Source organism: Ranitomeya variabilis, chromosome 6 (assembly GCF_051348905.1).
Source record: "Ranitomeya variabilis isolate aRanVar5 chromosome 6, aRanVar5.hap1, whole genome shotgun sequence".
In the NCBI taxonomy this organism is placed as follows: domain Eukaryota; kingdom Metazoa; phylum Chordata; class Amphibia; order Anura; family Dendrobatidae; genus Ranitomeya; species Ranitomeya variabilis.
Window position 1 is genome coordinate 20,960,858 of NC_135237.1, and position 27,165 is coordinate 20,988,022.

The 27,165-nt window shown below is 44.4% G+C and overlaps 1 protein-coding gene across 1 annotated transcript in view; it reads left to right on the forward strand.

The window, feature by feature from the left end:
• Positions 1 to 4,376: 4,376 nt before the first annotated feature.
• LOC143783207 (protein-cysteine N-palmitoyltransferase HHAT-like protein) overlaps positions 4,377 to 27,165 on the forward strand; it is a 55,332-nt gene continuing 32,543 nt past the window's right edge. Inside the window, exons 1-4 of the mRNA XM_077271626.1 lie at positions 4,377 to 4,501; positions 4,597 to 4,664; positions 4,914 to 5,039; positions 7,364 to 7,588. Of these exons, the coding sequence (XP_077127741.1) occupies positions 4,396 to 4,501; positions 4,597 to 4,664; positions 4,914 to 5,039; positions 7,364 to 7,588 (525 nt within the window). The 5' untranslated portion in view covers positions 4,377 to 4,395. The remainder of the gene's footprint in view (positions 4,502 to 4,596; positions 4,665 to 4,913; positions 5,040 to 7,363; positions 7,589 to 27,165) is intronic.

Below are 27,165 nucleotides of genomic sequence, written 5' to 3' on the forward strand. Positions count from 1 at the left end.
ATATAATCTTGTTCGTATTAAACAGGGTGACGAATGGAAAACTGCATTTAATACGCCCGAAGGCCATTTTGAATACCTTGTGATGCCTTTCGGGCTCTCTAATGCTCCTTCTGTATTTCAGTCCTTCATGCATGATATTTTCCGCAATTATCTTGATAAATTCTTGATTGTGTATTTGGATGATATTCTGATTTTTTCCGATGATTGGGAGTCTCATGTGAAGCAGGTCAGGATGGTATTCCAGATCCTTCGTGCTAATGCCTTGTTTGTGAAGGGGTCTAAGTGCCTATTTGGAGTTCAGAAGGTCTCTTTTTTGGGGTTTATTTTTTCTCCTTCGTAAATAGAAATGGATCCTGTTAAGGTCCAAGCCATTCATGACTGGATTCAACCCACGTCTGTGAAGAGCCTTCAGAAATTTTTGGGCTTTGCTAATTTTTATCGCCGTTTCATTGCCAACTTTTCCAGTGTGGTTAAACCCCTGACCGATTTGACCAAGAAAGGCGCTGATGTGACAAATTGGTCCTCTGCGGCTGTTGAGGCCTTTCAGGAGCTTAAACGTCGATTTACTTCTGCCCCTGTGTTGCGTCAGCCGGATGTTTCTCTTCCTTTTCAGGTTGAGGTTGACGCTTCTGAGATTGGGGCAGGGGCCGTTTTGTCACAGAGGAATTCTGATGGTTCCTTGATGAAACCATGTGCCTTCTTTTCCCGAAAGTTTTCGCCTGCGGAACGCAATTATGATGTCGGTAATTGGGAGTTGTTGGCTATGAAGTGGGCATTTGAGGAGTGGTGACATTGGCTTGAGGGAGCCAAACACCGCGTTGTGGTCTTGACCGATCATAAGAATCTGATTTACCTCGAGTCGGCCAAGCGGCTGAACCCTAGACAGGCTCGTTGGTCCCTGTTTGTCTCCCGTTTCGATTTTGTGGTCTCATATCTTCCAGGATCTAAGAATGTTAAAGCGGATGCCCTCTCTAGGATTTTTTTGCCTGATTCCCCTGGAGTCCTTGAGCCGGTGGGCATTCTTAGGGAAGGGGTTATTCTTTCTGCCATCTCCCCTGATTTACGGCGGGTGCTTCAGGAATTTCAGGCTGATAAACCTGATCGCTGTCCTATGGGGAAGCTGTTTGTTCCTGATAGATGGACAAGCAAGGTAATTTCTGAGGTCCATTGTTCGGTGTTGGACGGTCATCCTGGGATTTTTGGTACCAGAGATTTGGTTGCTAGGTCCTTTTGGTGGCCTTCTTTGTCGCGGGATGTGCGTTCTTTTGTGCAGCCCTGTGGGACCTGTGCCCGGGCTAAGCCTTGTTGTTCCCGCGCTAGTGGGTTGCTTTCACCTTTGCCTGTCCCTGAGAGACCCTGGACGCATATTTCCATGGATTTTATTTCGGATCTTCCTGTGTCCCAGAAGATGTCTGTTATCTGGGTGGTTTGTGACCGGTTCTCTAAGATGGTCCATTTGGTACCTTTGCCTAAGTTGCCTTCCTCCTCTGATTTGGTTCCATTGTTTTTTCAGCATGTGGTTCGTTTGCATGGCATTCCTGAGAATATTGTGTCTGACAGAGGTCCCCAGTTTGTTTCTAGGTTTTGGTGGGCTTTTTGTTCTAGGCTGGGCATTGATTTGTCTTTTTCTTCCGCATTTCATCCTCAGACAAATGGCCAGACCGAGCGAACTAATCAGACCTTGGAGACTTATTTGAGATGCTTTGTGTCTCCTGATCAGGATGATTGGGTGACCTTTTTGCCATTGGCCGAGTTTGCCCTTAATAATCGGGCTAGTTCTGCTACCTTGGTTTCGCCCTTCTTTTGCAATTCTGGTTTTCATCCTCGTTTTTCTTCAGGGCAGGTTGAGCCTTCTGATTGTCCTGGGGTGGATTCTGTGGTTGACAGGTTGCAGCAGATTTGGACCCATGTGGTGGACAATTTGGTGTTGTCTCAGGAGAAGGCTCAGCGTTTTGCTAACCGTCGTCGGGGTGTTGGTTCCCGGCTTCGGGTTGGGGATTTGGTCTGGTTGTCTTCCCGTCATGTTCCTATGAAGGTCTCTTCCCCTAAGTTCAAGCCTCGCTTTATTGGTCCCTATAAGATTTCTGAGATTATTAATCCAGTGTCTTTTCGTATGGCCCTTCCAGCCTCTTTTTCCATTCATAATGTTTTCCATAGATCTTTGTTGCGGAAATATGTGATGCCCGTTGTTCCCTCTGTTGATCCTCCTGCTCCGGTGTTGGTTGATGGGGAGTTGGAATATGGTGGTTGAGAAGATTTTGGATTCTCGTTTTTCGAGGCGGAGGCTTCAGTATCTTGTCAAGTGGAAGGGTTATGGCCAGGAGGATAATTCTTGGGTTGCTGCCTCCGATGTTCATGCTGACGATTTGGTTCGTGCTTTTCATTTGGCTCGTCCTGATCAGCCTGGGGGCTCTGGTGAGGGTTCGGTGACCCCTCCTCAAGGGGGGGTACTGTTGTGAATTCTGCTCTTGGGCTCCCTCCGGTGGTTATAAGTGGTAGCGCTGCTGTCTGCAATCACAGCATGTCATCAGGTGGCTTCACTTAATGCAATCCACTGGGCTATTTAGTTTTGTTTCTTCCTTTAGTTTGTGCCAGTTGTCCATGGTTCTTGGAGGATTCACATCTCTGCTTGGTTTCTCCTGCTATGCTGTTCATATCATCAAAGATAAGTCCTGGCCTTGTTTTTGCAGTCCACATGCTGTGGACTTTATAGCTCAGTGCATTTCTATGTTTTTTCTTGTCCAGCTTTGTCTGTGTAGGGATTATTCAGCCAAGCTGCAAGCTCTGGAGATGCAGAGTTACCCTCCATGCCTTTAGTTAGGTGTGGAGATTTTTGTATTCTCTGTGGTGGATATTTTGTAGTATTTTAATACTGACCGCATAGTACTCTGTCCTGTCTTTTCTTTCTAGCTAGCTTGGCCTCCTTTGCTAAATTCTGTTTTCACTCTGCGTATGTAATTTCCCTCTCCTCTCACAGTCAATATTTGTGGGGGGCTGTCTATCCTTTGGGGATTTTCTCTGAGGCAAGATAGTTTTCCTGTTTCTTCCTTTAGGGGTAATTAGTCCTCAGGCTGTGACGAGGTGTCTAGGGAGTGACAGGAACATCCCACGGCTACTTCTAGTTGCGGTGTTAAGTTCAGGCTTGCGGTCAGTACAGGTCCCACCTTCTCCAGAGCACGTCTAATGCTGCTCCTAGGCCACCAGATTATAACAAATACTGCCCCTATGTACAAGAATATAACTACTATAATACTGCCCTATGTACAAGAATATAACTACTATAATACTACCCCCTATGTACAAGAATATAACTACTATAATACTGCCCCTATGTACAAGAATATAACTACTATAATACTGCCCCTATGTACAAGAATATAACTACTATAATACTGCCCTATGTACAAGAATATAACTACTATAATACTACCCCTATGTACAAGAATATAACTACTATAATACTACCCCTATGTACAAGAATATAACTACTATAATACTGCCCATATGTACAAGAATATAACTACTATAATACTACCCCTATGTACAAGAATATAACTACTATAATACTACCCCTATGTACAAGAATATAACTACTATAATACTGCCCATATGTACAAGAATATAACTACTATAATACTACCCCTATGTACAAGAATATAACTACTATAATACTACCCCATGTACAGGAATATAACTACTATAATACTACCCCTATGTACAAGAATATAACTACTATTATACTGCTCCTATGTGCAAGAATATAACTACTATAATACTGCCCCTATGTACAAGAATATAACTACTATAATACTACCCCTATGTACAAGAATATAACTACTATAATACTACCCCTATGTACAAGAATATAACTACTATAATACTGCCCCTATGTACAAGAATATAACTACTATAATACTGCCCATATGTACAAGAATATAACTACTATAATACTACCCCTATGTACAAGAATATAACTACTATAATACTACCCCTATGTACAAGAATATAACTACTATAATACTGCTCCTATGTGCAAGAATATAACTACTATAATACTGCTCCTATGTACAAGAATATAACTACTATAATACTGCTCCTATGTACAAGAATATAACTACTATAATACTACCCCTATGTACAAGAATATAACTACTATGACACTGCCCCTATGTGCAAGAATATAACTACTATAATACTGCCCCTATGTACAAGAATGTAACTACTATAATACTGCCCCTATTTACAAAAATATAACTATTATACTGCCATTTCTGTAGAATCTATTGATATTGAATAGGTCGGAGATCCTTCCCATCTCTCGGTATTGCGTTTACGATATATATTCTTAGCTGGCTGACAGTATTCTTCCATTTGTAGAGTTGATTTGCCGCCACTATGGGGATTAAGACAGCATTACCGCACTATGAGCTCGGCTTCTACGCTCTGGTCCTGGGCTTCGCTCTCGCTTACTCTATGAATGGCATCTTTGAAGCCTCTCGAGGTATGGCGTGTTTTTTTTTTATTAATGTGACTATATTGGGGGAGATTATTATATATGAGGCTGATTGTTATTTATGTTGTTTTATTCTTTTTCAGATAACATGAATCGGAAATCATTCAAAGAGAATGTGAAATCTGGCTGGTATTACTTTGGGAGAAAAATGGTGAGAGAAAGCAATGATTGAGGCCGGCAGCAATAATAACAGCGCCACCTCGTGGCCTTTTAAGCTACTACAAGTCCTTTATGCAAGTTAACCCATAACTATAATGGCGGCCATTGCTCCGATCACCCAGCTTTCCCCACCTCCTGAATGATCAATTTCTGTAGACATCTCAGAAACTAGGAAGATAATGGCAGATAATTCCCTTTATTTCCATACGAGCAGCAGTTTGACATCTTCTGATTGTTGCAGGACGTCGCAGACTTTGAGTGGGTCATGTGGTTGACGACTTTCAGAAGTTACATCATTTTTACGCTTGCCGGACACGTCATTTTCGCCAAGGTCTTCTCTCCTAATCCCTCAGGTGGGTTTCTTCATGTGACGTACTTGCAGATGATAAGGGACCCCCACAATCAGTATGAAGCATCACCGTAATGGGGTCCTCGTAGAATATTGAACCCATATATACACCTGCCCACAAGTACAAGCGCAGCCTCAGAATTACAGCACAAGAGCCTCCATTGTATACCCGATACTGAGCTCCACATCCCCCTTCACTTCTCACAGCGTTATGGTCACAGGCTGCCACTAGGGGGAGCTCACTGCATACAGGGGAGCATGTAACGACTTATGCAGCAGCTCCCCCTAGTGGCAGCTACCAGAAACTGTTATTGGAAACTTACCTGCTCCCCTAGCATTTTGGGGAGACACCCATACATTGCAGGAATGTAGATACAGATAAATGTAGAATATATTAATCAATAAATGTATCAAGACTATAAGAAATCATTACACCCTGCAGGAATGAATCAGTCTCCCACAGGATCAGTGCACTGCTCTCCTGAAAACCTCTGTGCTGCTGAAGCTTCTGCTCCTGCCATTACTTAAGTAGCAATCTGTGACCTTCTACATGATACATGCAGCCACTTCAGAAATACTCTGTGCTGCTGGGGGGGATCCTGATCCGACCGCTACATACAGTTGTGCTCAAAAGTTTACATACCCCGGCAGATTTTTTGCTTTCTTGGCCTGTTTTCAGACAATATGAATGATAACACCAAAACTTTTCCTCCACTCATGGTTAGTTGTTGGGTGAAGCCATTTATTGTCAGACTACTGTGTTTTCACTTTTTAAATCATAATGACAACCCAAACATCCAAATGACCCTGATCATAAGTTCACATACCCCATTTCTTAATACCGTGTATTGCCCCCCTCTAACATCAATGACAGCTTGAAGTCTTTTATGGTAATTGATGATGAGGTTCTTTATTTTCTCAGATGGTAAAGCTGCCCACTCTTCTTGGCATAAAGCCTCCGGTTCCTGTAAATTCCTGGGCTGTCTAGCATGAACTGCGCGCTGAGATCTCCCCAGAGTGGCTCAATGATACTGAGGTCAGGAGACTGAGATGGCCACTCCAGAACCTTCACTTTATTCTGCTGTAGCCAATGACAGGTCGACTTGGCCTTGTTTACGTGTTTACGATCGTTGTCATGGTGGAATGTCCAAGTACGTCCCATGTGCAGCTTCTGGGCTGATGAGTGCAAACTTGCCTCCAGTATTTGCTGATAACTTTGACCAAGTTTCCTGTGCCTTTGTAGCTCACACATCCCCAAAACATCAGCGATCCACCTCCATGCTTTACAGTAGGAATGGTGTTCCTTTCTTCACAGACCTTGTTGACCTCTCTCCAAATGTAACGTTTATGGTTGTGGCCAAAAAGTTAAATTTTGATCTCATCCCTCCAAATTTCCTTCATGGAGTCCAGTATTTCAGGTGAGGTTATTTGTGGGTTTTTCTTTGCATCCCGAACAATTTTCCTGGCAGTTGTGGACGACATTTTTGTTGGTCTACCTGACCGTGGTTTTGTTTTTACAGAGCTCCTGATTTTCCATTTGTTAATCACAGTGTGAACGCTGCTGTCTGGCATTATCAACTCCTTGGATATCTTTTTGTATCCCTTTCCTGTTTTATACACTTCAACTACCTTTTCCCGTAGATCCGTTCACAATTCTTTTGCTTTCCCCATGACTCACAATCCAGAAACATCAGTGGCTGGATGAAAGATGCAAGAGTCTGTCTGGATCCCAGAAACTCACTCCGCTTTTATGCACACACACTGATTACAAGCAAACAGGTCACAGGTGAGGAAGTTACCTTGAGTAGCGATTGACATCCATTTTTTTTGTCAACTTCTGTGCATGTTATCAGGCCACAATCACCAGGATGTGTGAACTTTTGATCAGGGTCATTTGGATGTTTTATGTTGTCATTATCATTTATAAAGAGAAAACACAGTAGTTTGACCATAAATGGCTTCACCCAACCACTAACCATGAGTGGAGGAAACGTTTTGGTGTTATCATTCATATTCTCCGAAAAAAGGCCAAGAAAGCAAAAATTCTGCCGGGGTATGTAAACTTTTGTGCACAACTGTAATGTTAAGTCTGTGAGATCCTATAAGTTTACAATCTCCTGTTCTCAAATACTCTGTGCTGCTGGAGGAGACCCTTCTTCTACCTCTATTTAGTGTTTCATCTGTGACCCCCCACAAAATTAACACACTCCTCTCCTGAAATACTCGGTACTGTCATGGGGTCCCCTGCTCCTTACGTCTCCTCACACCCTGCCAGTACCCCTGCAGTCCTGTGCTCACTACACCATATTTCTCTCCTGAAATCCTCTGTGCTGCTGTTTCAGCTTGTCTCCTCTGGTCCTGCCTCCTCACAGCACAGGTCCTGGGTTTACATGCCCTATGGGATGCTGACCGTCCTGACCATCATGGGCAGTAACTACCTGATGCTGATCCTGTCGCACTGCCTCCTCCTCTACACCGTGTCGCTGGTGAAACAGAAGTGGCTCTGCTTCATCGCCGGTCTGTGCAGCCTCGCATCCTTCAAACTGGAACCTTTCATCTCTTGGCAAGTATGTTTTCTGAGCTACAGGAGCTGCCATGACTAAATCACAGGCCTGCTGGGGACTACAAATCCCAGTATACCCCATCAGCCAGGATCAGGGGTTCCACTGCTGAGGCAGATGGAGAACTTCAGGTTCAAAGGGGTCTTACCATTTCTGGGGTATGCAATACATAAAGGTGAGGGTCTTTTCTCTGCATAGACAAAAAGTTATATACTGACTCCCTGCAGCCAACACTAGGGGGAGCTGTATACATGTGAGTGCTGCAGTTGTTTCACCACTAGAGGGAGCTGTATACAGGTGAGTACTATAGCCAGAACAATTCAGTAAGGGTCAAAAGAACCAGATAAAATACCAGGACATGGACATATCGAAATATACTTTTATTATTGTGCGTGACAATGGTTACAAATGTGAGTGCTGCAGTTGTATTACCACTAGGGGGAGCTGTATACATGTGAGTACTGCAGTTGTATTACCACTAGGGGGAGTTGTATACATGTGAGTGCTGCAGGTGTATTACCACTAGGGGGAGCTGTATACATGTGAATACTACAGTTGTATCACCACTAGAGGGAGCTGTATACATGTGAGTGCTGCAGTTGTATTACCACTAGAGGGAGCTGTATACAGTTAGGTCCATATATATTTGGACAGAGACAACATTTTTCCAATTTTGGTTATAGACATTACCACAATGAATTTTAAACAAAACAATTCAGATGCAGTTGAAGTTCAGACTTTCAGCTTTCATTTGAGGGTATCCACATTAAAATTGGATGAAGGGTTTAGGAGTTTCAGCTCCTTAACATGTGCCACCCTGTTTTTAAAGGGACCAAAAGTAATTGGACAGATTCAATAATTTTAAATAAAATGTTCATTTTTAGTGCTTGGTTGAAAACCCTTTGTTGGCAATGACTGCCTGAAGCCTTGAACTCATGGACATCACCAGACGCTGTGTTTCCTCCTCATGGACATCACCAGACGCTGTGTTTCCTCCTTTTTGATGCTCGGCCAGGCCTTCACTGTGGTGGTTTTCAGTTGCTGGTTGTTTGTGGGCCTTTCTGTCTGAAGTTTAGTCTTTAACAAGTAAAATGCTGCTCAATTGGGTTGAGATCAGGTGACTGACTTGGCCATTCAAGAATATTCCACTTCTTTGCTTTAATAAACTCCTGGGTTGCTTTGGCTTCATGTTTTGGGTCATTGTCCATCTGTAGTATGAAACGACGACCAATCAGTTTGGCTGCATTTGGCTGGATCTGAGCACACAGTATGGCGGCTCTGAAGACCTCAGACATCATTCGGCTGCTTCTGTCCTGTGTCACATCATCAATAAACACTAGTGACCCAGTGCCACCGGCAGCCATGCACGCCCAAGCCATCACACTGCCTCCGCCGTGTTTTACAGATGATGTGGTATGCTTTGGATCATGAGCTGTACCACGCCTTCACCATACTTTTCTCTTTCCATCATTCTGGTAGAGGTTGATCTTGGTTTCATCTGTCCAAAGAATGTTATTCCAGAACTGTGCTGGCTTTTTTAGATGTTTTTTAGCCTTTTTATTCTTGATGCTTATGAGTGGCTTGCACCGTGCAGTGAACCCTCTGTAGTTACTTTCATGCAGTCTTCTCTTTATGGTAGATTTGGATATTGATGCGCCGACCTCCTGGAGAGTGCTGGTCACTTGGTTGGCTGTTGTGAAGTTTCTCTTCACCATGGAGATTATTCTGCGATCATCCACCACTGTTGTCTTCCGTGGGCGCCCAGGTCTTTTTGCATTGATGAGTTCACCAGTGCTTTCTTTCTTTCTCAGGATGCACCAAACTGTACATTTTGCCACTCCTAATATTGTAGCAATTTCTCGGATGGGTTTTTTCTGTTTTCGCAGCTTAAGGATGGCTTGTTTCACTTGCATGGAGAGCTCCTTTGACCGCATGTTTACTTCACAGCAAAACCTTCCAAATGCAGCACCACACCTCAAATCACCTCCAGGCCTTTTATCTGCTTAATTGAGAATGACATAACGAAGGGATTGCCCACACCTGTCCATGAAATAGCCTTGGAGTCAATTGTCCAATTACTTTTGGTCCCTTTAAAAACAGGGTGGCACATGTTAAGGAGCTGAAACTCCTAAACCCTTCATCCAATTTTAATGTGGATACCCTCAAATGAAAGCTGAAAGTCTGAACTTCAACTGCATCTGAATTGTTTTGTTTAAAATTCATTGTGGTAATGTCTATAACCAAAATTGGAAAAATGTTGTCTCTGTCCAAATATATATGGACCTAACTGTACATGTGAGTGCTGCAGGTGTATTACCACTAGAGGGAGCTGTATACATGTGAGTGCTGCAGGTGTATTACCACTAGGGGGGGCTGTATACATGTGAGTGCTGCAGGTGTATTACCACTAGGGGGAGCTGTATACATGTGAGTACTGCAGTTGTATCACCACTAGAGGGAGCTGTATACATGTGAGTGCTGCAGGTGTATCACCACTAGAGGGAGCTGTATACATGTGAGTACTGCAGTTGTATTACCACTAGGGGGAGCTGTATACATGTGAGTGCTGCAGTTGTATCACCACTAGGGGGAGCTGTATACATGTGAGTGCTGCAGTTGTATTACCACTAGGGGGAGCTGTATACATGTGAGTGCTGCAGTTGTATCACCACTAGAGGGAGCTGTATACATGTGAGTGCTGCAGTTGTATCACCACTAGAGGGAGCTGTATACATGTGAGTGCTGCAGTTGTATCACCACTAGAGGGAGCTGTATACATGTGAGTACTGCAGTTGTATTACCACTAGGGGGAGCTGTATACATGTGAGTACTGCAGTTGTATCACCACTAGAGGGAGCTGTATACATGTGAGTACTGCAGTTGTATTACCACTAGGGGGAGCTGTATACATGTGAGTGCTGCAGTTGTATTACCACTAGAGGAGCTGTATACATGTGAGTACTGCAGTTGTATTACCACTAGGGGGAGCTGTATACATGTGAGTACTGCAGTTGTATTACCACTAGAGGGAGCTGTATACATGTGAGTGCTGCAGTTGTATCACCACTAGAGGGAGCTGTATACATGTGAGTGCTGCAGGTGTATTACCACTAGGGGGAGCTGTATACATGTGAGTACTGCAGTTGTATTACCACTAGAGGGAGCTGTATACATGTGAGTACTGCAGTTGTATCACCACTAGAGGGAGCTGTATACATGTGAGTACTGCAGTTGTATCACCACTAGGGGGAGCTGTATACATGTGAGTACTGCAGTTGTATTACCACTAGAGGGAGCTGTATACATGTGAGTACTGCAGTTGTATCACCACTAGAGGGAGCTGTATACATGTGAGTACTGCAGTTGTATCACCACTAGAGGGAGCTGTATACATGTGAGTGCTGCAGGTGTATTACCACTAGGGGGAGCTGTATACATGTGAGTGCTGCAGGTGTATTACCACTAGAGGGAGCTGTATACATGTGAGTGCTGCAGTTGTATTACCACTAGGGGGAGCTGTATACATGTGAGTGCTGCAGTTGTATTACCACTAGGGGGAGCTGTATACATGTGAATACTGCAGTTGTATTACCACTAGGGGGAGCTGTATACATGTGAGCACTGCAGTTGTATTACCACTAGGGGGAGCTGTATACATGTGAGTGCTGCAGTTGTATTACCACTAGAGGGAGCTGTATACATGTGAGTGCTGCAGTTGTATCACCACTAGGGGGAGCTGTATACATGTGAGTGATGCAGTTGTATCACCACTAGGGGGAGCTGTATACATGTGAGTACTGCAGTTGTATTACCACTAGGGGGAGCTGTATACATGTGAGTGCTGCAGTTGTATTACCACTAGAGGGAGCTGTATACATGTGAGTGCTGCAGTTGTATCACCACTAGGGGGAGCTGTATACATGTGAGTACTGCAGTTGTATTACCACTAGGGGGAGCTGTATACATGTGAGTGCTGCAGTTGTATTACCACTAGGGGGAGCTGTATACATGTGAGTACTGCAGTTGTATTACCACTAGGGGGAGTTGTATACATGTGAGTGCTGCAGTTGTATTACCACTAGGGGGAGCTGTATACATGTGAGTGCTGCAGGTGTATTACCACTAGGGGGAGCTGTATACATTTGAGTACTGCAGATGTATCACCACTAGAGGGAGCTGTATACATGTGAGTACTGCAGTTGTATTACCACTAGGGGGAGCTGTATACATGTGAGTGCTGCAGTTGTATTACCACTAGGGGGAGCTGTATACATGTGAGTGCTGCAGTTGTATCACCACTAGGGGGAGCTGTATACATGTGAGTGATGCAGTTGTATCACCACTAGGGGGAGCTGTATACATGTGAGTACTGCAGTTGTATTACCACTAGGGGGAGCTGTATACATGTGAGTGCTGCAGTTGTATTACCACTAGAGGGAGCTGTATACATGTGAGTGCTGCAGTTGTATCACCACTAGGGGGAGCTGTATACATGTGAGTGCTGCAGTTGTATTACCACTAGGGGGAGCTGTATACATGTGAGTGCTGCAGTTGTATCACCACTAGGGGGAGCTGTATACATGTGAGTGCTGCAGTTGTATCACCACTAGGGGGAGCTGTATACATGTGAGTGCTGCAGTTGTATTACCACTAGGGGGAGCTGTATACATGTGAGTGCTGCAGTTGTATTACCACTAGGGGGAGCTGTATACATGTGAGTGCTGCAGTTGTATTACCACTAGGGGGAGCTGTATACATGTGAGTGCTGCAGTTGTATTACCACTAGGGGGAGCTGTATACATGTGAGTGCTGCAGTTGTATTACCACTAGGGGGAGCTGTATACATGTGAGTACTGCAGTTGTATTACCACTAGAGGGAGCTGTATACATGTGAGTACTGCAGTTGTGTTACCACTAGGGGGAGCTGTATACATGTGAGCATTGCAGTTGTATCACCACTAGGGGGAGCTGTATACATGTGAGTGCTGCAGTTGTATTACCACTAGGGGGAGCTGTATACATGTGAGTGCTGCAGTTGTATTACCACTAGGGGGAGCTGTATGCATGTGAGTACTGCAGTTGTATTACCACTAGGGGGAGCTGTATACATGTGTGTACTGCAGTTGTATCACCACTAGGGGGAGCTGTATACATGTGAGTACTGCAGTTGTATTACCACTAGAGGGAGCTGTATACATGTGAGTACTGCAGTTGTATTACCACTAGAGGGAGCTGTATACATGTGTGTACTGCAGTTGTATCACCACTAGGGGGAGCTGTATACATGTGAATGCTGCAGTTGTATCACCACTAGAGGGAGCTGTATACATGTGAGTACTGCAGTTGTATTACCACTAGAGGAGCTGTATACATGTGAGTACTGCAGTTGTATTACCACTAGGGGGAGCTGTATACATGTGAGTGCTGCAGTTGTATCACCACTAGGGGGAGCTGTATACATGTGAGTGCTGCAGTTGTATTACCACTAGAGGGAGCTGTATACATGTGAGTACTGCAGTTGTATCACCACTAGGGGGAGCTGTATACATGTGAGTACTGCAGTTGTATTACCACTAGGGGGAGCTGTATACATTTGAGCGCTGCAGTTGTATTACCACTAGGGGGAGCTGTATACATGTGAGTACTGCAGTTGTATTACCACTAGGGGGAGCTGTATACATGTGAGTACTGCAGGTGTATTACCACTAGAGGGAGCTGTATACATGTGAGTACTGCAGTTGTATCACCACTAGAGGGAGCTGTATACATGTGAGTACTGCAGTTGTATTACCACTAGAGGAGCTGTATACATGTGAGTACTGCAGTTGTATTACCACTAGGGGGAGCTGTATACATGTGAGTGCTGCAGTTGTATCACCACTAGGGGGAGCTGTATACATGTGAGTGCTGCAGTTGTATTACCACTAGGGGGAGGTGTATACATGTGAGTACTGCAGTTGTATCACCACTAGAGGGAGCTGTATACATGTGAGTACTGCAGTTGTATTACCACTAGAGGGAGCTGTATACATGTGAGTACTGCAGTTGTATCACCACTAGAGGGAGCTGTATACATGTGAGTACTGCAGTTGTATTACCACTAGAGGGAGCTGTATACATGTGAGTGCTGCAGTTGTATCACCACTAGGGGGAGCTGTATACATGTGAGTGCTGCAGTTGTATTACCACTAGGGGGAGCTGTATACATGTGAGTGCTGCAGTTGTATTACCACTAGAGGGAGCTGTATACATGTGAGTACTGCAGTTGTATTACCACTAGGGGGAGCTGTATACATGTGAGTACTGCAGGTGTATTACCACTAGAGGGAGCTGTATACATGTGAGTACTGCAGTTGTATCACCACTAGAGGGAGCTGTATACATGTGAGTACTGCAGTTGTATTACCACTAGAGGAGCTGTATACATGTGAGTACTGCAGTTGTATTACCACTAGGGGGAGCTGTATACATGTGAGTGCTGCAGTTGTATCACCACTAGGGGGAGCTGTATACATGTGAGTGCTGCAGTTGTATTACCACTAGGGGGAGGTGTATACATGTGAGTACTGCAGTTGTATCACCACTAGAGGGAGCTGTATACATGTGAGTACTGCAGTTGTATTACCACTAGAGGGAGCTGTATACATGTGAGTACTGCAGTTGTATCACCACTAGAGGGAGCTGTATACATGTGAGTACTGCAGTTGTATTACCACTAGAGGGAGCTGTATACATGTGAGTGCTGCAGTTGTATCACCACTAGGGGGAGCTGTATACATGTGAGTACTGCAGTTGTATCACCACTAGAGGGAGCTGTATACATGTGAGTACTGCAGTTGTATCACCACTAGAGGGAGCTGTATACATGTGAGTATTGCAGTTGTATTACCACTAGAGAGAGCTGTATACATGTGAGTACTGCAGTTGTATCACCACTAGAGAGAGCTGTATACATGTGAGTACTGCAGTTGTATCACCACTAGGGGGAGCTGTATACATGTGAGTCCTGCAGTTGTATTACCACTAGAGGGAGCTGTATACATGTGAGTGCTGCAGTTGTATCACCACTAGAGGGAGCTGTATACATGTGAGTACTGCAGTTGTATTACCACTAGAGGGAGCTGTATACATGTGAGTGCTGCAGTTGTATTACCACTAGGGGGAGGTGTATACATGTGAGTACTGCAGTTGTATCACCACTAGGGGGAGCTGTATACATGTGAGTGCTGCAGTTGTATTACCACTAGGGGGAGGTGTATACATGTGAGTGCTGCAGTTTTATTACCACTAGGGGGAGCTGTATACATGTGAGTGCTGCAGTTGTATTACCACAAGGGGGAGCTGTATACATGTGAGTGCTGCAGTTGTATTACCACTAGGGGGAGGTGTATACATGTGAGTGCTGCAGTTGTATTACCACTAGGGGGAGGTGTATACATGTGAGTGCTGCAGTTGTATTACCACTAGGGGGAGGTGTATACATGTGAGTGCTGCAGTTTTATTACCACTAGGGGGAGCTGTATACATGTGAGTGCTGCAGTTGTATTACCACTAGGGGGAGCTGTATACATGTGAGTGCTGCAGTTGTATTACCACTAGGGGGAGGTGTATACATGTGAGTGCTGCAGTTGTATTACCACTAGGGGGAGGTGTATACATGTGAGTGCTGCAGTTTTATTACCACTAGGGGGAGCTGTATACATATGAGTACTGCAGTTGTATCACCACTAGAGGGAGCTGTATACATGTGAGTACTGCAGTTGTATCACCACTAGGGGGAGCTGTATACATGTGAGTCCTGCCGTTGTATTACCACTAGAGGGAGCTGTATACATGTGAGTACTGCAGTTGTATTACCACTAGGGGGAGCTGTATACATATGAGTGCTGCAGTTGTATCACCACTAGGGGGAGCTGTATACATGTGAGTACTGCAGTTATATGACCACTAGGAGGAGCTGTATACATATGAGTACTGCAGTTGTATCACCACTAGAGGGAGCTGTATACATGTGAGTACTGCAGTTGTATCACCACTAGGGGGAGCTGTATACATGTGAGTCCTGCAGTTGTATTACCACTAGAGGGAGCTGTATACATGTGAGTCCTGCAGTTGTATTACCACTAGGGGGAGCTGTATACATGTGAGTGCTGCAGTTGTATTACCACTAGAGGGAGCTGTATACATGTGAGTGCTGCAGTTGTATCACCACTAGAGGGAGCTGTATACATGTGAGTACTGCAGTTGTATTACCACTAGGGGGAGCTGTATACATGTGAGTACTGCAGTTGTATTACCACTAGGGGGAGCTGTATACATGTGAGTGCTGCAGTTGTATCACCACTAGAGGGAGCTGTATACATGTGAGTACTGCAGTTGTATTACCACTAGGGGGAGCTGTATACATGTGAGTACTGCAGTTGTATTACCACTAGAGGGAGCTGTATACATGTGAGTACTGCAGTTGTATCACCACTAGAGGGAGCTGTATACATGTGAGTACTGCAGTTGTATCACCACTAGGGGGAGCTGTATACATGTGAGTACTGCAGTTGTATTACCACTAGGGGGAGCTGTATACATGTGAGTGCTGCAGTTGTATCACCACTAGAGGGAGCTGTATACATGTGAGTACTGCAGTTGTATTACCATTAGAGGGAGCTGTATACATGTGAGTACTGCAGTTGTATTACCACTAGGGGGAGCTGTATACATGTGAGTGCTGCAGTTGTATCACCACTAGGGGGAGCTGTATACATGTGAGTGCTGCAGTTGTATCACCACTAGGGGGAGCTGTATACATGTGAGTACTGCAGTTGTATCACCACTAGGGGGAGCTGTATACATGTGAGTGCTGCAGTTGTATCACCACTAGGGGGAGCTGTATACATGTGAGTACTGCAGTTGTATCACCACTAGGGGGAGCTGTATACATGTGAGTGCTGCAGTTGTATCACCACTAGAGGGAGCTGTATACATGTGAGTACTGCAGTTGTATCACCACTAGAGGGAGCTGTATACATGTGAGTACTGCAGTTGTATCACCACTAGGGGGAGCTGTATACATGTGAGTACTGCAGTTGTATCACCACTAGGGGGAGCTGTATACATGTGAGAACTGCAGTTGTATTACCACTAGAGGGAGCTGTATACATGTGAGTACTGCAGTTGTATCACCACTAGAGGGAGCTGTATACATGTGAGTACTGCAGTTGTATCACCACTAGGGGGAGCTGTATACATGTGAGTACTGCAGTTGTATTACCACTAGGGGGAGCTGTATACATGTGAGTACTGCAGTTGTATTACCACTAGGGGGAGCTGTATACATGTGAGTACTGCAGTTGTATCACCACTAGAGGGAGCTGTATACATGTGAGTACTGCAGTTGTATCACCACTAGAGGGAGCTGTATACATGTGAGTGCTGCAGTTGTATTATCACTAGAGGGAGCTGTATACATGTGAGTGCTGCAGTTGTATCACCACTAGGGGGAGCTGTATACATGTGAGTACTGCAGTTGTATCACCACTAGAGGGAGCTGTATACATGTGAGTACTGCAGTTGTATCACCACTAGGGGGAGCTGTATACATGTGAGTGCTGCAGTTGTATTACCACTAGAGGGAGCTGTATACATGTGAGTGCTGCAGTTGTATCACCACTAGGGGGAGCTGTATACATGTGAGTACTGCAGTTGTATTACCACTAGGGGGAGGTGTATACATGTGAGTACTGCAGTTGTATCACCACTAGGGGGAGCTGTATACATGTGAGTGCTGCAGTTGTATTACCACTAGAGGGAGCTGTATACATGTGAGTGCTGCAGTTGTATTACCACTAGGGGGAGGTGTATACATGTGAGTACTGCAGTTGTATCACCACTAGAGGGAGCTGTATACATGTGAGTACTGCAGTTGTATTACTACTAGGGGGAGGTGTATACATGTGAGTGCTGCAGTTGTATCACCACTAGGGGGAGCTGTATACATGTGAGTACTGCAGTTGTATTACCACTAGGGGGAGCTGTATACATGTGAGTGCTGCAGTTGTATCACCACTAGAGGGAGCTGTATACATGTGAGTACTGCAGTTGTATTACCACTAGGGGGAGGTGTATACATGTGAGTGCTGCAGTTGTATCACCACTAGGGGGAGCTGTATACATGTGAGTACTGCAGTTGTATCACCACTAGAGGGAGCTGTATTACATGTGAGTCCTGCAGTTGTATCACCACTAGGGGGAGATGTATACATGTGAGTACTGCAGTTGTATTACCACTAGAGGGAGCTGTATACATGTGAGTACTGCAGTTGTATTACCACTAGGGGGAGCTGTATACATGTGAGTACAGCAGTTGTATTACCACTAGAGGGAGCTGTATACATGTGAGTGCTGCAGTTGTATTACCACTAGAGGGAGCTGTATACATGTGAGTACTGCAGTTGTATTACCACTAGGAGGAGCTGTATACATGTGAGTACTGCAGTTGTATTACCACTAGGGGGAGCTGTATACATGTGAGTACTGCAGTTGTATTACCACTAGGAGGAGCTGTATACATGTGAGTACTGCAGTTGTATTACCACTAGGGGGAGCTGTATACATGTGAGTGCTGCAGTTGTATTACCACTAGGGGGAGGTGTATACATGTGAGTACTGCAGTTGTATTACCACTAGGGGGAGCTGTATACATGTGAGTACTGCAGTTGTATTACCACTAGGGGGAGCTGTATACATGTGAGTACTGCAGTTGTATTACCACTAGGGGGAGGTGTATACATGTGAGTACTGCAGTTGTATTACCACTAGGGGGAGCTGTATACATGTGAGTACTGCAGTTGTATTACCACTAGGGGGAGCTGTATACATGTGAGTACTGCAGTTGTATTACCACTAGGGGGAGCTGTATACATGTGAGTACTGCAGTTGTATCACCACTAGAGGGAGCTGTATACATGTGAGTGCTGCAGTTGTATCACCACTAGGGGGAGATGTATACATGTGAGTACTGCAGTTGTATTACCACTAGAGGGAGCTGTATACATGTGAGTACTGCAGTTGTATTACCACTAGGGGGAGCTGTATACATGTGAGTACTGCAGTTGTATTACCACTAGAGGGAGCTGTATACATGTGAGTACTGCAGTTGTATCACCACTAGGGGGAGCTGTATACATGTGAGTACTGCAGTTGTATTACCACTAGGGGGAGCTGTATACATGTGAGTACTGCAGTTGTATTACCACTAGAGGGAGCTGTATACATGTGAGTACTGCAGTTGTATTACCACTAGGAGGAGCTGTATACATGTGAGTACTGCAGTTGTATTACCACTAGGGGGAGCTGTATACATGTGAGTGCTGCAGTTGTATTACCACTAGGGGGAGGTGTATACATGTGAGTAATGCAGTTGTATTACCACTAGGGGGAGCTGTATACATGTGAGTACTGCAGTTGTATTACCACTAGGGGGAGCTGTATACATGTGAGTACTGCAGTTGTATTACCACTAGGGGGAGGTGTATACATGTGAGTACTGCAGTTGTATTACCACTAGAGGGAGCTGTATACATGTGAGTACTGCAGTTGTATCACCACTAGGGGGAGCTGTATACATGTGAGTACTGCAGTTGTATCACCACTAGAGGGAGCTGTATACATGTGAGTGCTGCAGTTGTATCACCACTAGGGGGAGGTGTATACATGTGAGTACTGCAGTTGTATCACCACTAGAGGGAGCTGTATACATGTGAGTGCTGCAGTTGTATCACCACTAGAGGGAGCTGTATACATGTGAGTACTGCAGTTGTATCACCACTAGGGGGAGCTGTATACATGTGAGTACTGCAGTTGTATCACCACTAGGGGGAGGTGTATACATGTGAGTACTGCAGTTGTATTACCACTAGAGGGAGCTGTATACATGTGAGTACTGCAGTTGTATTACCACTAGAGGGAGCTGTATACATGTGAGTACTGCAGTTGTATTACCACTAGGGGGAGCTGTATACATGTGAGTACTGCAGTTGTATTACCACTAGGGAGAGCTGTATACATGTGTGTACTGCAGTTGTATCACCACTAGGGGGAGGTGTATACATGTGAGTACTGCAGTTGTATCACCACTAGAGGGAGCTGTATACATGTGAGTACTGCAGTTGTATCACCACTAGGGGGAGCTGTATACATGTGAGTACTGCAGTTGTATCACCACTAGAGAGAGCTGTATACGTTGTATTACTACTAGAGGGAGCTGTATACATGTGAGCGCTGCAGTTGTATTACCACTAGAGGGAGCTGTATACATGTGAGTGCTGCAGTTGTATTACCACTAGGGGGAGCTGTATACATGTGAGTACTGCAGTTGTATTACCACTAGAGGGAGCTGTATACATTTGAGCGCTGCAGTTGTATCACCACTAGAGGGAGCTGTATACATGTGAGTACTGCAGTTGTATCACCACTAGAGGGAGCTGTATACATGTGAGTACTGCAGTTGTATCACCACTAGGGGGAGCTGTATACATGTGAGTACTGCAGTTGTATCACCACTAGAGAGAGCTGTATACGTTGTATTACTACTAGAGGGAGCTGTATACATGTGAGCGCTGCAGTTGTATTACCACTAGAGGGAGCTGTATACATGTGAGTGCTGCAGTTGTATTACCACTAGGGGGAGCTGTATACATGTGAGTACTGCAGTTGTATTACCACTAGAGGGAGCTGTATACATGTGAGTGCTGCAGTTGTATCACCACTAGGGGGAGCTGTATACATGTGAGTGCTGCAGTTGTATTACCACTAGGGGGAGCTGTATACATGTGAGTACTGCAGTTGTATTACCACTAGGGGGAGCTGTATACATGTGAGTACTGCAGATGTATTACCACTAGGGGGAGCTGTATACATGTGAGTACTGCAGATGTATTACCACTAGAGGGAGCTGTATACATGTGAGTACTGCAGTTGTATTACCACTAGGGGGAGCTGTATACATGTGAGTGCTGCAGTTATATTACCACTAGGGGGAGCTGTATACATGTGAGTACTGCAGTTGTATTACCACTAGTGGGAGCTGTATACATGTGAGTACTGCAGTTGTATTACCACTAGGGGGAGCTGTATACATGTGAGTGCTGCAGTTGTATTACCACTAGGGGGAGCTGTATACATGTGAGTACTGCAGTTGTATTACCACGAGGGGGAGCTGTATACATGTGAGTGCTGCAGTTGTAGTACCACTAGGGGGAGCTGTATACATGTGAATACTGCAGTTGTATTACCACTAGGGGGAGCTGTATACATGTGAGTACTGCAGTTGTATTACCACTAGAGGAGCTGTATACATGTGAGTACTGCAGTTGTATTACCACTAGGGGGAGCTGTATACATGTGAGTACTGCAGTTGTATTACCACTAGAGGGAGCTGTATACATTTGAGCGCTGCAGTTGTATTACCACTAGAGGGAGCTGTATACATGTGAGTGCTGCAGTTGTATCACCACTAGGGGGAGCTGTATACATGTGAGTGCTGCAGTTGTATTACCACTAGGGGGAGCTGTATACATGTGAGTACTGCAGTTGTATTACCACTAGAGGGAGCTGTATACATGTGAGTACTGCAGTTGTATTATCACTAGGGGGAGCTGTATACATGTGAGTGCTGCAGTTGTGTCACCACTAGAGGGAGCTGTATACATGTGAGTGCTGCAGTTGTATTACCACTAGGGGGAGCTGTATACATGTGAGTACTGCAGTTGTATCACCACTAGGGGGAGCTGTATACATGTGAGTGCTGCAGTTGTATTACCACTAGGGGGAGCTGTATACATGTGAGTACTGCAGTTGTATTACCACTAGGGGGAGCTGTATACATGTGAGTGCTGCAGTTGTATTACCACTAGGGGGAGCTGTATACATGTGAGTACTGCAGTTGTATTAGCACTAGTGGGAGCTGTATACATGTGAGTACTGCAGTTGTATTACCACTAGGGGGAGCTGTATACATGTGAGTGCTGCAGTTGTATTACCACTAGGGGGAGCTGTATACATGTGAGTGCTGCAGTTGTATTACCACTAGGGGGAGCTGTATACATGTGAGTACTGCAGTTGTATCACCACTAGGGGGAGCTGTATACATGTGAGTACTGCAGTTGTATTACCACTAGGGGGAGCTGTATACATGTGAGTACTGCAGTTGTATTACCACGAGGGAGAGCTGTATACATGTGAGTACTGCAGTTGTATCACCACTAGGGGGAGCTGTATACATGTGAGTGCTGCAGTTGTATTACCACTAGGGGGAGCTGTATACATGTGAGTGCTGCAGTTGTATTACCACTAGGGGGAGCTGTATACATGTGAGTACTGCAGTTGTATTACCACTAGGGGGAGCTGTATACATGTGAGTACTGCAGTTGTATCACCACTAGAGGGAGCTGTATACATGTGAGTGCTGCAGTTGTATCACCACTAGAGGGAGCTGTATACATGTGAGTACTGCAGTTGTATTACCACTAGGGGGAGCTGTATACATGTGAGTACTGCAGTTGTATTACCACTAGGGGGAGCTGTATACATGTGAGTACTGCAGTTGTATTACCACTAGGGGGAGCTGTATACATGTGAGTACTGCAGTTGTATTACCACTAGGGGGAGCTGTATATATGTGAGTACTGCAGTTGTATCACCACTAGAGGGAGCTGTATACATGTGAGTGCTGCAGTTGTATCACCACTAGAGGGAGCTGTATACATGTGAGTACTGCAGTTGTATTACCACTAGGGGGAGCTGTATACATGTGAGTACTGCAGTTGTATTACCACTAGGGGGAGCTGTATACATGTGAGTACTGCAGTTGTATTACCACTAGGGGGAGCTGTATACATGTGAGTACTGCAGTTGTATTACCACGAGGGGGAGCTGTATACATGTGAGTGCTGCAGTTGTAGTACCACTAGGGGGAGCTGTATACATGTGAATACTGCAGTTGTATTACCACTAGGGGGAGATGTATACATGTGAGTGCTGCAGTTGTATTTAGCATTACTTTATACATGGTAACATTCAGCTAAAGGATGATGTTATGCTGGGATTGGTAGTACATTGTGACTTCTGCTCCATGTAGGAGCACATGAAGCCGTTTATCAGTGTTGCCATTAGCCGTGGGTGCTGTATGAGATACCGATCTCGCTATCCTCCCCACAACCCATATAGCAGGATACTCAGCCTCTTCTTGTAGCAAGTATCCACAGGTGTATAACGCCATATCCCCTGAATTGGGGCCTATACTCATACATTTTGCCCCATGTGAGAATGAAAGTTTTCCAGTAACATGTCAGTGAACTGCAGTAACAAAGTCTTGTGGAAATAGTGAAAGAAAAGTTTATAAGGAGTCAACTGATACATGGTCAGAAATCCCCTATATATTCATAAAATTCCAGTTATATTCAGCCACCACTAGGGGGCGCACATCATGTGTTTTTTCTCTTCCTTACAGTTTCTTCTTCTGCTACACAATATTTGTTTCATTATTTTATACACGTTGAGCGATTGTTGGGATCACTCGCCGTATTTCTGTATTCCGTATATTTCTTACACACTTTATATTTTCATGCAATGTTTTTATATTCGGGAGATTTTCCGTTTACGTCTGTATGTACTTTTTTGTATTTTTCATCACCATCTATTATCAATTTTGGCTTGTTCACATTACATGCGCCTTGCTTGGCTTATGCTATGTGCAGTATACATATATTTGTATATGCCCTTTTATTCGGTCTATTTTGCATTTATATGTTTACGTCTTTTATGTTTTTATTTCACATTTTCACAGAGGATTTTAGTTCTGTTTTGTGGCTTTGCTATTACTTTTTTGTATTTCACATTCCGTCCTCGTTATTACCCTCGGCTATTATATTATCGTCTCTTTACTGTCTATTCTGTGACAGCTTATTCTGATACACATCAATTATCGATCTTTATTACAATGCTCTTGCAAATTAAGAGATAATTTTATAACCTGTTTTCTTCCACTATTTTTGTGGCCCTCTCCATTATATGGGATGGTATATTTTATTTCCTAATCTACCCTTCCCATTAATGGTTTGTGATGTCTCACCCTCATTTACATGATTGATTTTTTTCTCGTAGTGTTTCCACCGATCTCATTTCATCACTTTTATTTCTTTTGCACTGTGTCATATTTTCATCTCTTATTTATTCTATTTTTTATTAGGTTCACCCTCATTTCTCATTCCTACCTTATTTCATCCTTTCCTATACTCGCCTCCTCTCATCTTTACATTATACTTGGAGTACAAATCATAGTCAGCATCAAGTTTCCACTTCTCACCATGACTGGTCCTGCACGCATGCACCGCCTGTGTCCTGGCTGTCGAGCCGTCTTCTGTATCTCATGTGTTGAGCACGTCGGGTCACCTGCACCACCGGATCACATGACGCTGGAGCCGACTGACTTCTAGGTTCCTCCTGACGACGGACAAGTCTCCTTGACCTCAGTCTCCTCCTATTGACTTACCTTTTTAATGCCTCCGGCTCCAGTATGACACCATGCCCTGATGAAGGTCTTTATTGGAACGCGCGTCGGGGTGGGCGCCATACTTGTCTCTCCTAGACAACCACATAATCATCCTACTTGACTTGACTGTTTGGTGTTGTCTATATCTTTTCTTTCATGCAGTGTATTTTTACTATAGTGCTGTATCCTCTGCATAGTGTTTGTACACTTGGGTATATCTGAGCATGCTATGCCCGGTCATCTGCATTTATTCTTCTATTCTTATTTGCTTAGGTAATATCCTGTAACCCCTATGGCCCTCTGTCTTTTTTGTTTACTGATTCATATGCAGCCGTTTTTGGTGGAATCATGACCCACTTGAGCATTTTCCCCTCTTTTTACGTATGTGTGTGTGTTTATATTATATATATATATATATATATATATATATATATATATATATATATATACATATACTGTATATACATACATACCGATATGGTTTCTGTATATATACACTTTATATACAGCTGTGTGACAAAGTGTTTGCCCCATTCCATGTAAATATTAGATAAAGATAACACAAGTCATCACAAAATGCAGTTTATAAATGAAGGTCTTTTGTCATGGTTCCCAATGGCAGGGGAACGTCAGAAACATAAAAATAACAAACGAGCTCTCGGGTGATGGAACCTCGAGCTGATCGTGAGCTAAATCTACCACACAACTAATAGTAGCCAGGGAGCATGCCTACGAATTCCTAGATGCCACGCGCCAGCCGGAGAACTAACTACGCCTGGTAGAGGAAGGAACAGACCTGGCTTACCTCTAGAGAAATTCCCCAAAGATGATAGCAGCCCCCCACATATATTAACGGTGAGTTCAGAGGAAAAGACATACACAGTATGAAAGTAGATTTAGCAAAGAGAGGTCCACTTACTAGATAGCAGAAGGATACCAAAGAGGACTTCACGGTCAACTGAAAACCCTTTCAAATAACCATCCTGAAATTACTTTAAAACTCCTGTGTCAACTCATGACACAGGAGTGGCAATTTCAGCCCACAAGAGCTTCCAGCAACAGAAAATGACAAAACTGTAAACTGGACAAAAATACAAAACGAAAAGGACTAAGTGTCCACTTAGCTGATCAGCAGACTAGTAGCAGGAACATGCAACCAAAAGGCTCAGGTTACAATGATGACCAGCAAGGAAATGACTGGAGAGCAAGGCTAAATAGGAAACTCCCGAACACTGATGGGAGCAGGTGAACTGAGACAGAAAAGCACACACAAGTCACCAGTACCAACAGCAACCACCAGGGGAGCCCAAAAAGCGGATTCACAACAGTACCCCCCCCTTAAGGAGGGGGCACCGAACCCTCACAAGAACCGCCAGGGCGATCTGGATGAGCCCTATGAAAGGCACGAACCAAATCCGAGGCATGAACATCAGAGGCAGTTACCCAAGAATTATCTTCCTGACCATAGCCCTTCCATTTAACCAGATACTGAAGTCTACGTCTGGAAATACGGGAGTCCAAGATCTTCTCTACAACGTACTCCAATTCACCCTCCACCAGCACAGGAGCAGGAGGTTCAGTAGAAGGAACCACCGGTACCTCATATCTCCGCAACAACGACCGATGGAACACATTATGGATAGCGAAAGATGCCGGGAGGTCCAAACGAAAGGACACAGGGTTAAGCATCTCCAAAATCCTATAAGGACCGATGAAATTTTTGGCAGTATATCTCAGCTTCATCTTGCCCTTGAGATAGGGCTATCAAAGCTTTTTCAGCTTGAATCTCCAAATTAGGTTCCTCATAAAGCAACCCTAAAGCCAGAAAAAACGCATCCACATTGAGCAACGCAGGATCCCCTGGTGTCAATGAAAATGCCCAATTTTGAGGGTCACCTTGCAGCAAAGAGATTACAATCTTAACCTGCTGGACAGGATCTCCAGAGGAATGAGGTCTGAGAGAAAGGAATAATTTACAATTATATTTGAAATTCAGAAACCGAGATCTATCTCCGGAAAACACCTCTGGTGTAGGAACTTTAGGTTCAGAAATAGGAGTATGTATAACAAAAGTTTGTAAATTTTGAACCTTAGTAGCCAGATTATTTAGACCTGCAGCCAAACTCTGAGGGTCCATCTTTAAACAGGTGAGATCAGAGCCATTCAAGGATTAGAAGGAGAGAAAGGCAAAGGCTGTAATTAGAGCTGAAATACAACTGATCCAACTATGGAGCAAGCATAGGAAAAAAAAAAAAATCTACAGACTTCTTTTTTCTCTCCTTTCTTCTGCCAATAACTTTAACAGTGGCCGGTCATACTGTCATGGTTCCCAATGGCAGGGGAACGTCAGAAACATAAAAATAACAAACGAGCTCTCGGGTGATGGAACCTCGAGCTGACCGTGAGCTAAATCTACCACACAACTAATAGTAGCCAGGGAGCATGCCTACGAATTCCTAGATGCCACGCGCCAGCCGGAGAACTAACTACGCCTGGTAGAGGAAGGAACAGACCTGGCTTACCTCTAGAGAAATTCCCCAAAGATGATAGCAGCCCCCCACATATATTAACGGTGAGTTCAGAGGAAAAGACATACACAGTATGAAAGTAGATTTAGCAAAGAGAGGTCCACTTACTAGATAGCAGAAGGATACCAAAGAGGACTTCACGGTCAACTGAAAACCCTTTCAAATAACCATCCTGAAATTACTTTAAAACTCCTGTGTCAACTCATGACACAGGAGTGGCAATTTCAGCCCACAAGAGCTTCCAGCAACAGAAAATGACAAAACTGTAAACTGGACAAAAATACAAAACGAAAAGGACTAAGTGTCCACTTAGCTGATCAGCAGACTAGTAGCAGGAACATGCAACCGAAAGGCTCAGGTTACAATGATGACCGGCAAGGAAATGACTGGAGAGCAAGGCTAAATAGGAAACTCCCGAACACTGATGGGAGCAGGTGAACTGAGACAGAAAAGCACACACAAGTCACCAGTACCAACAGCAACCACCAGGGGAGCCCAAAAAGCGGATTCAC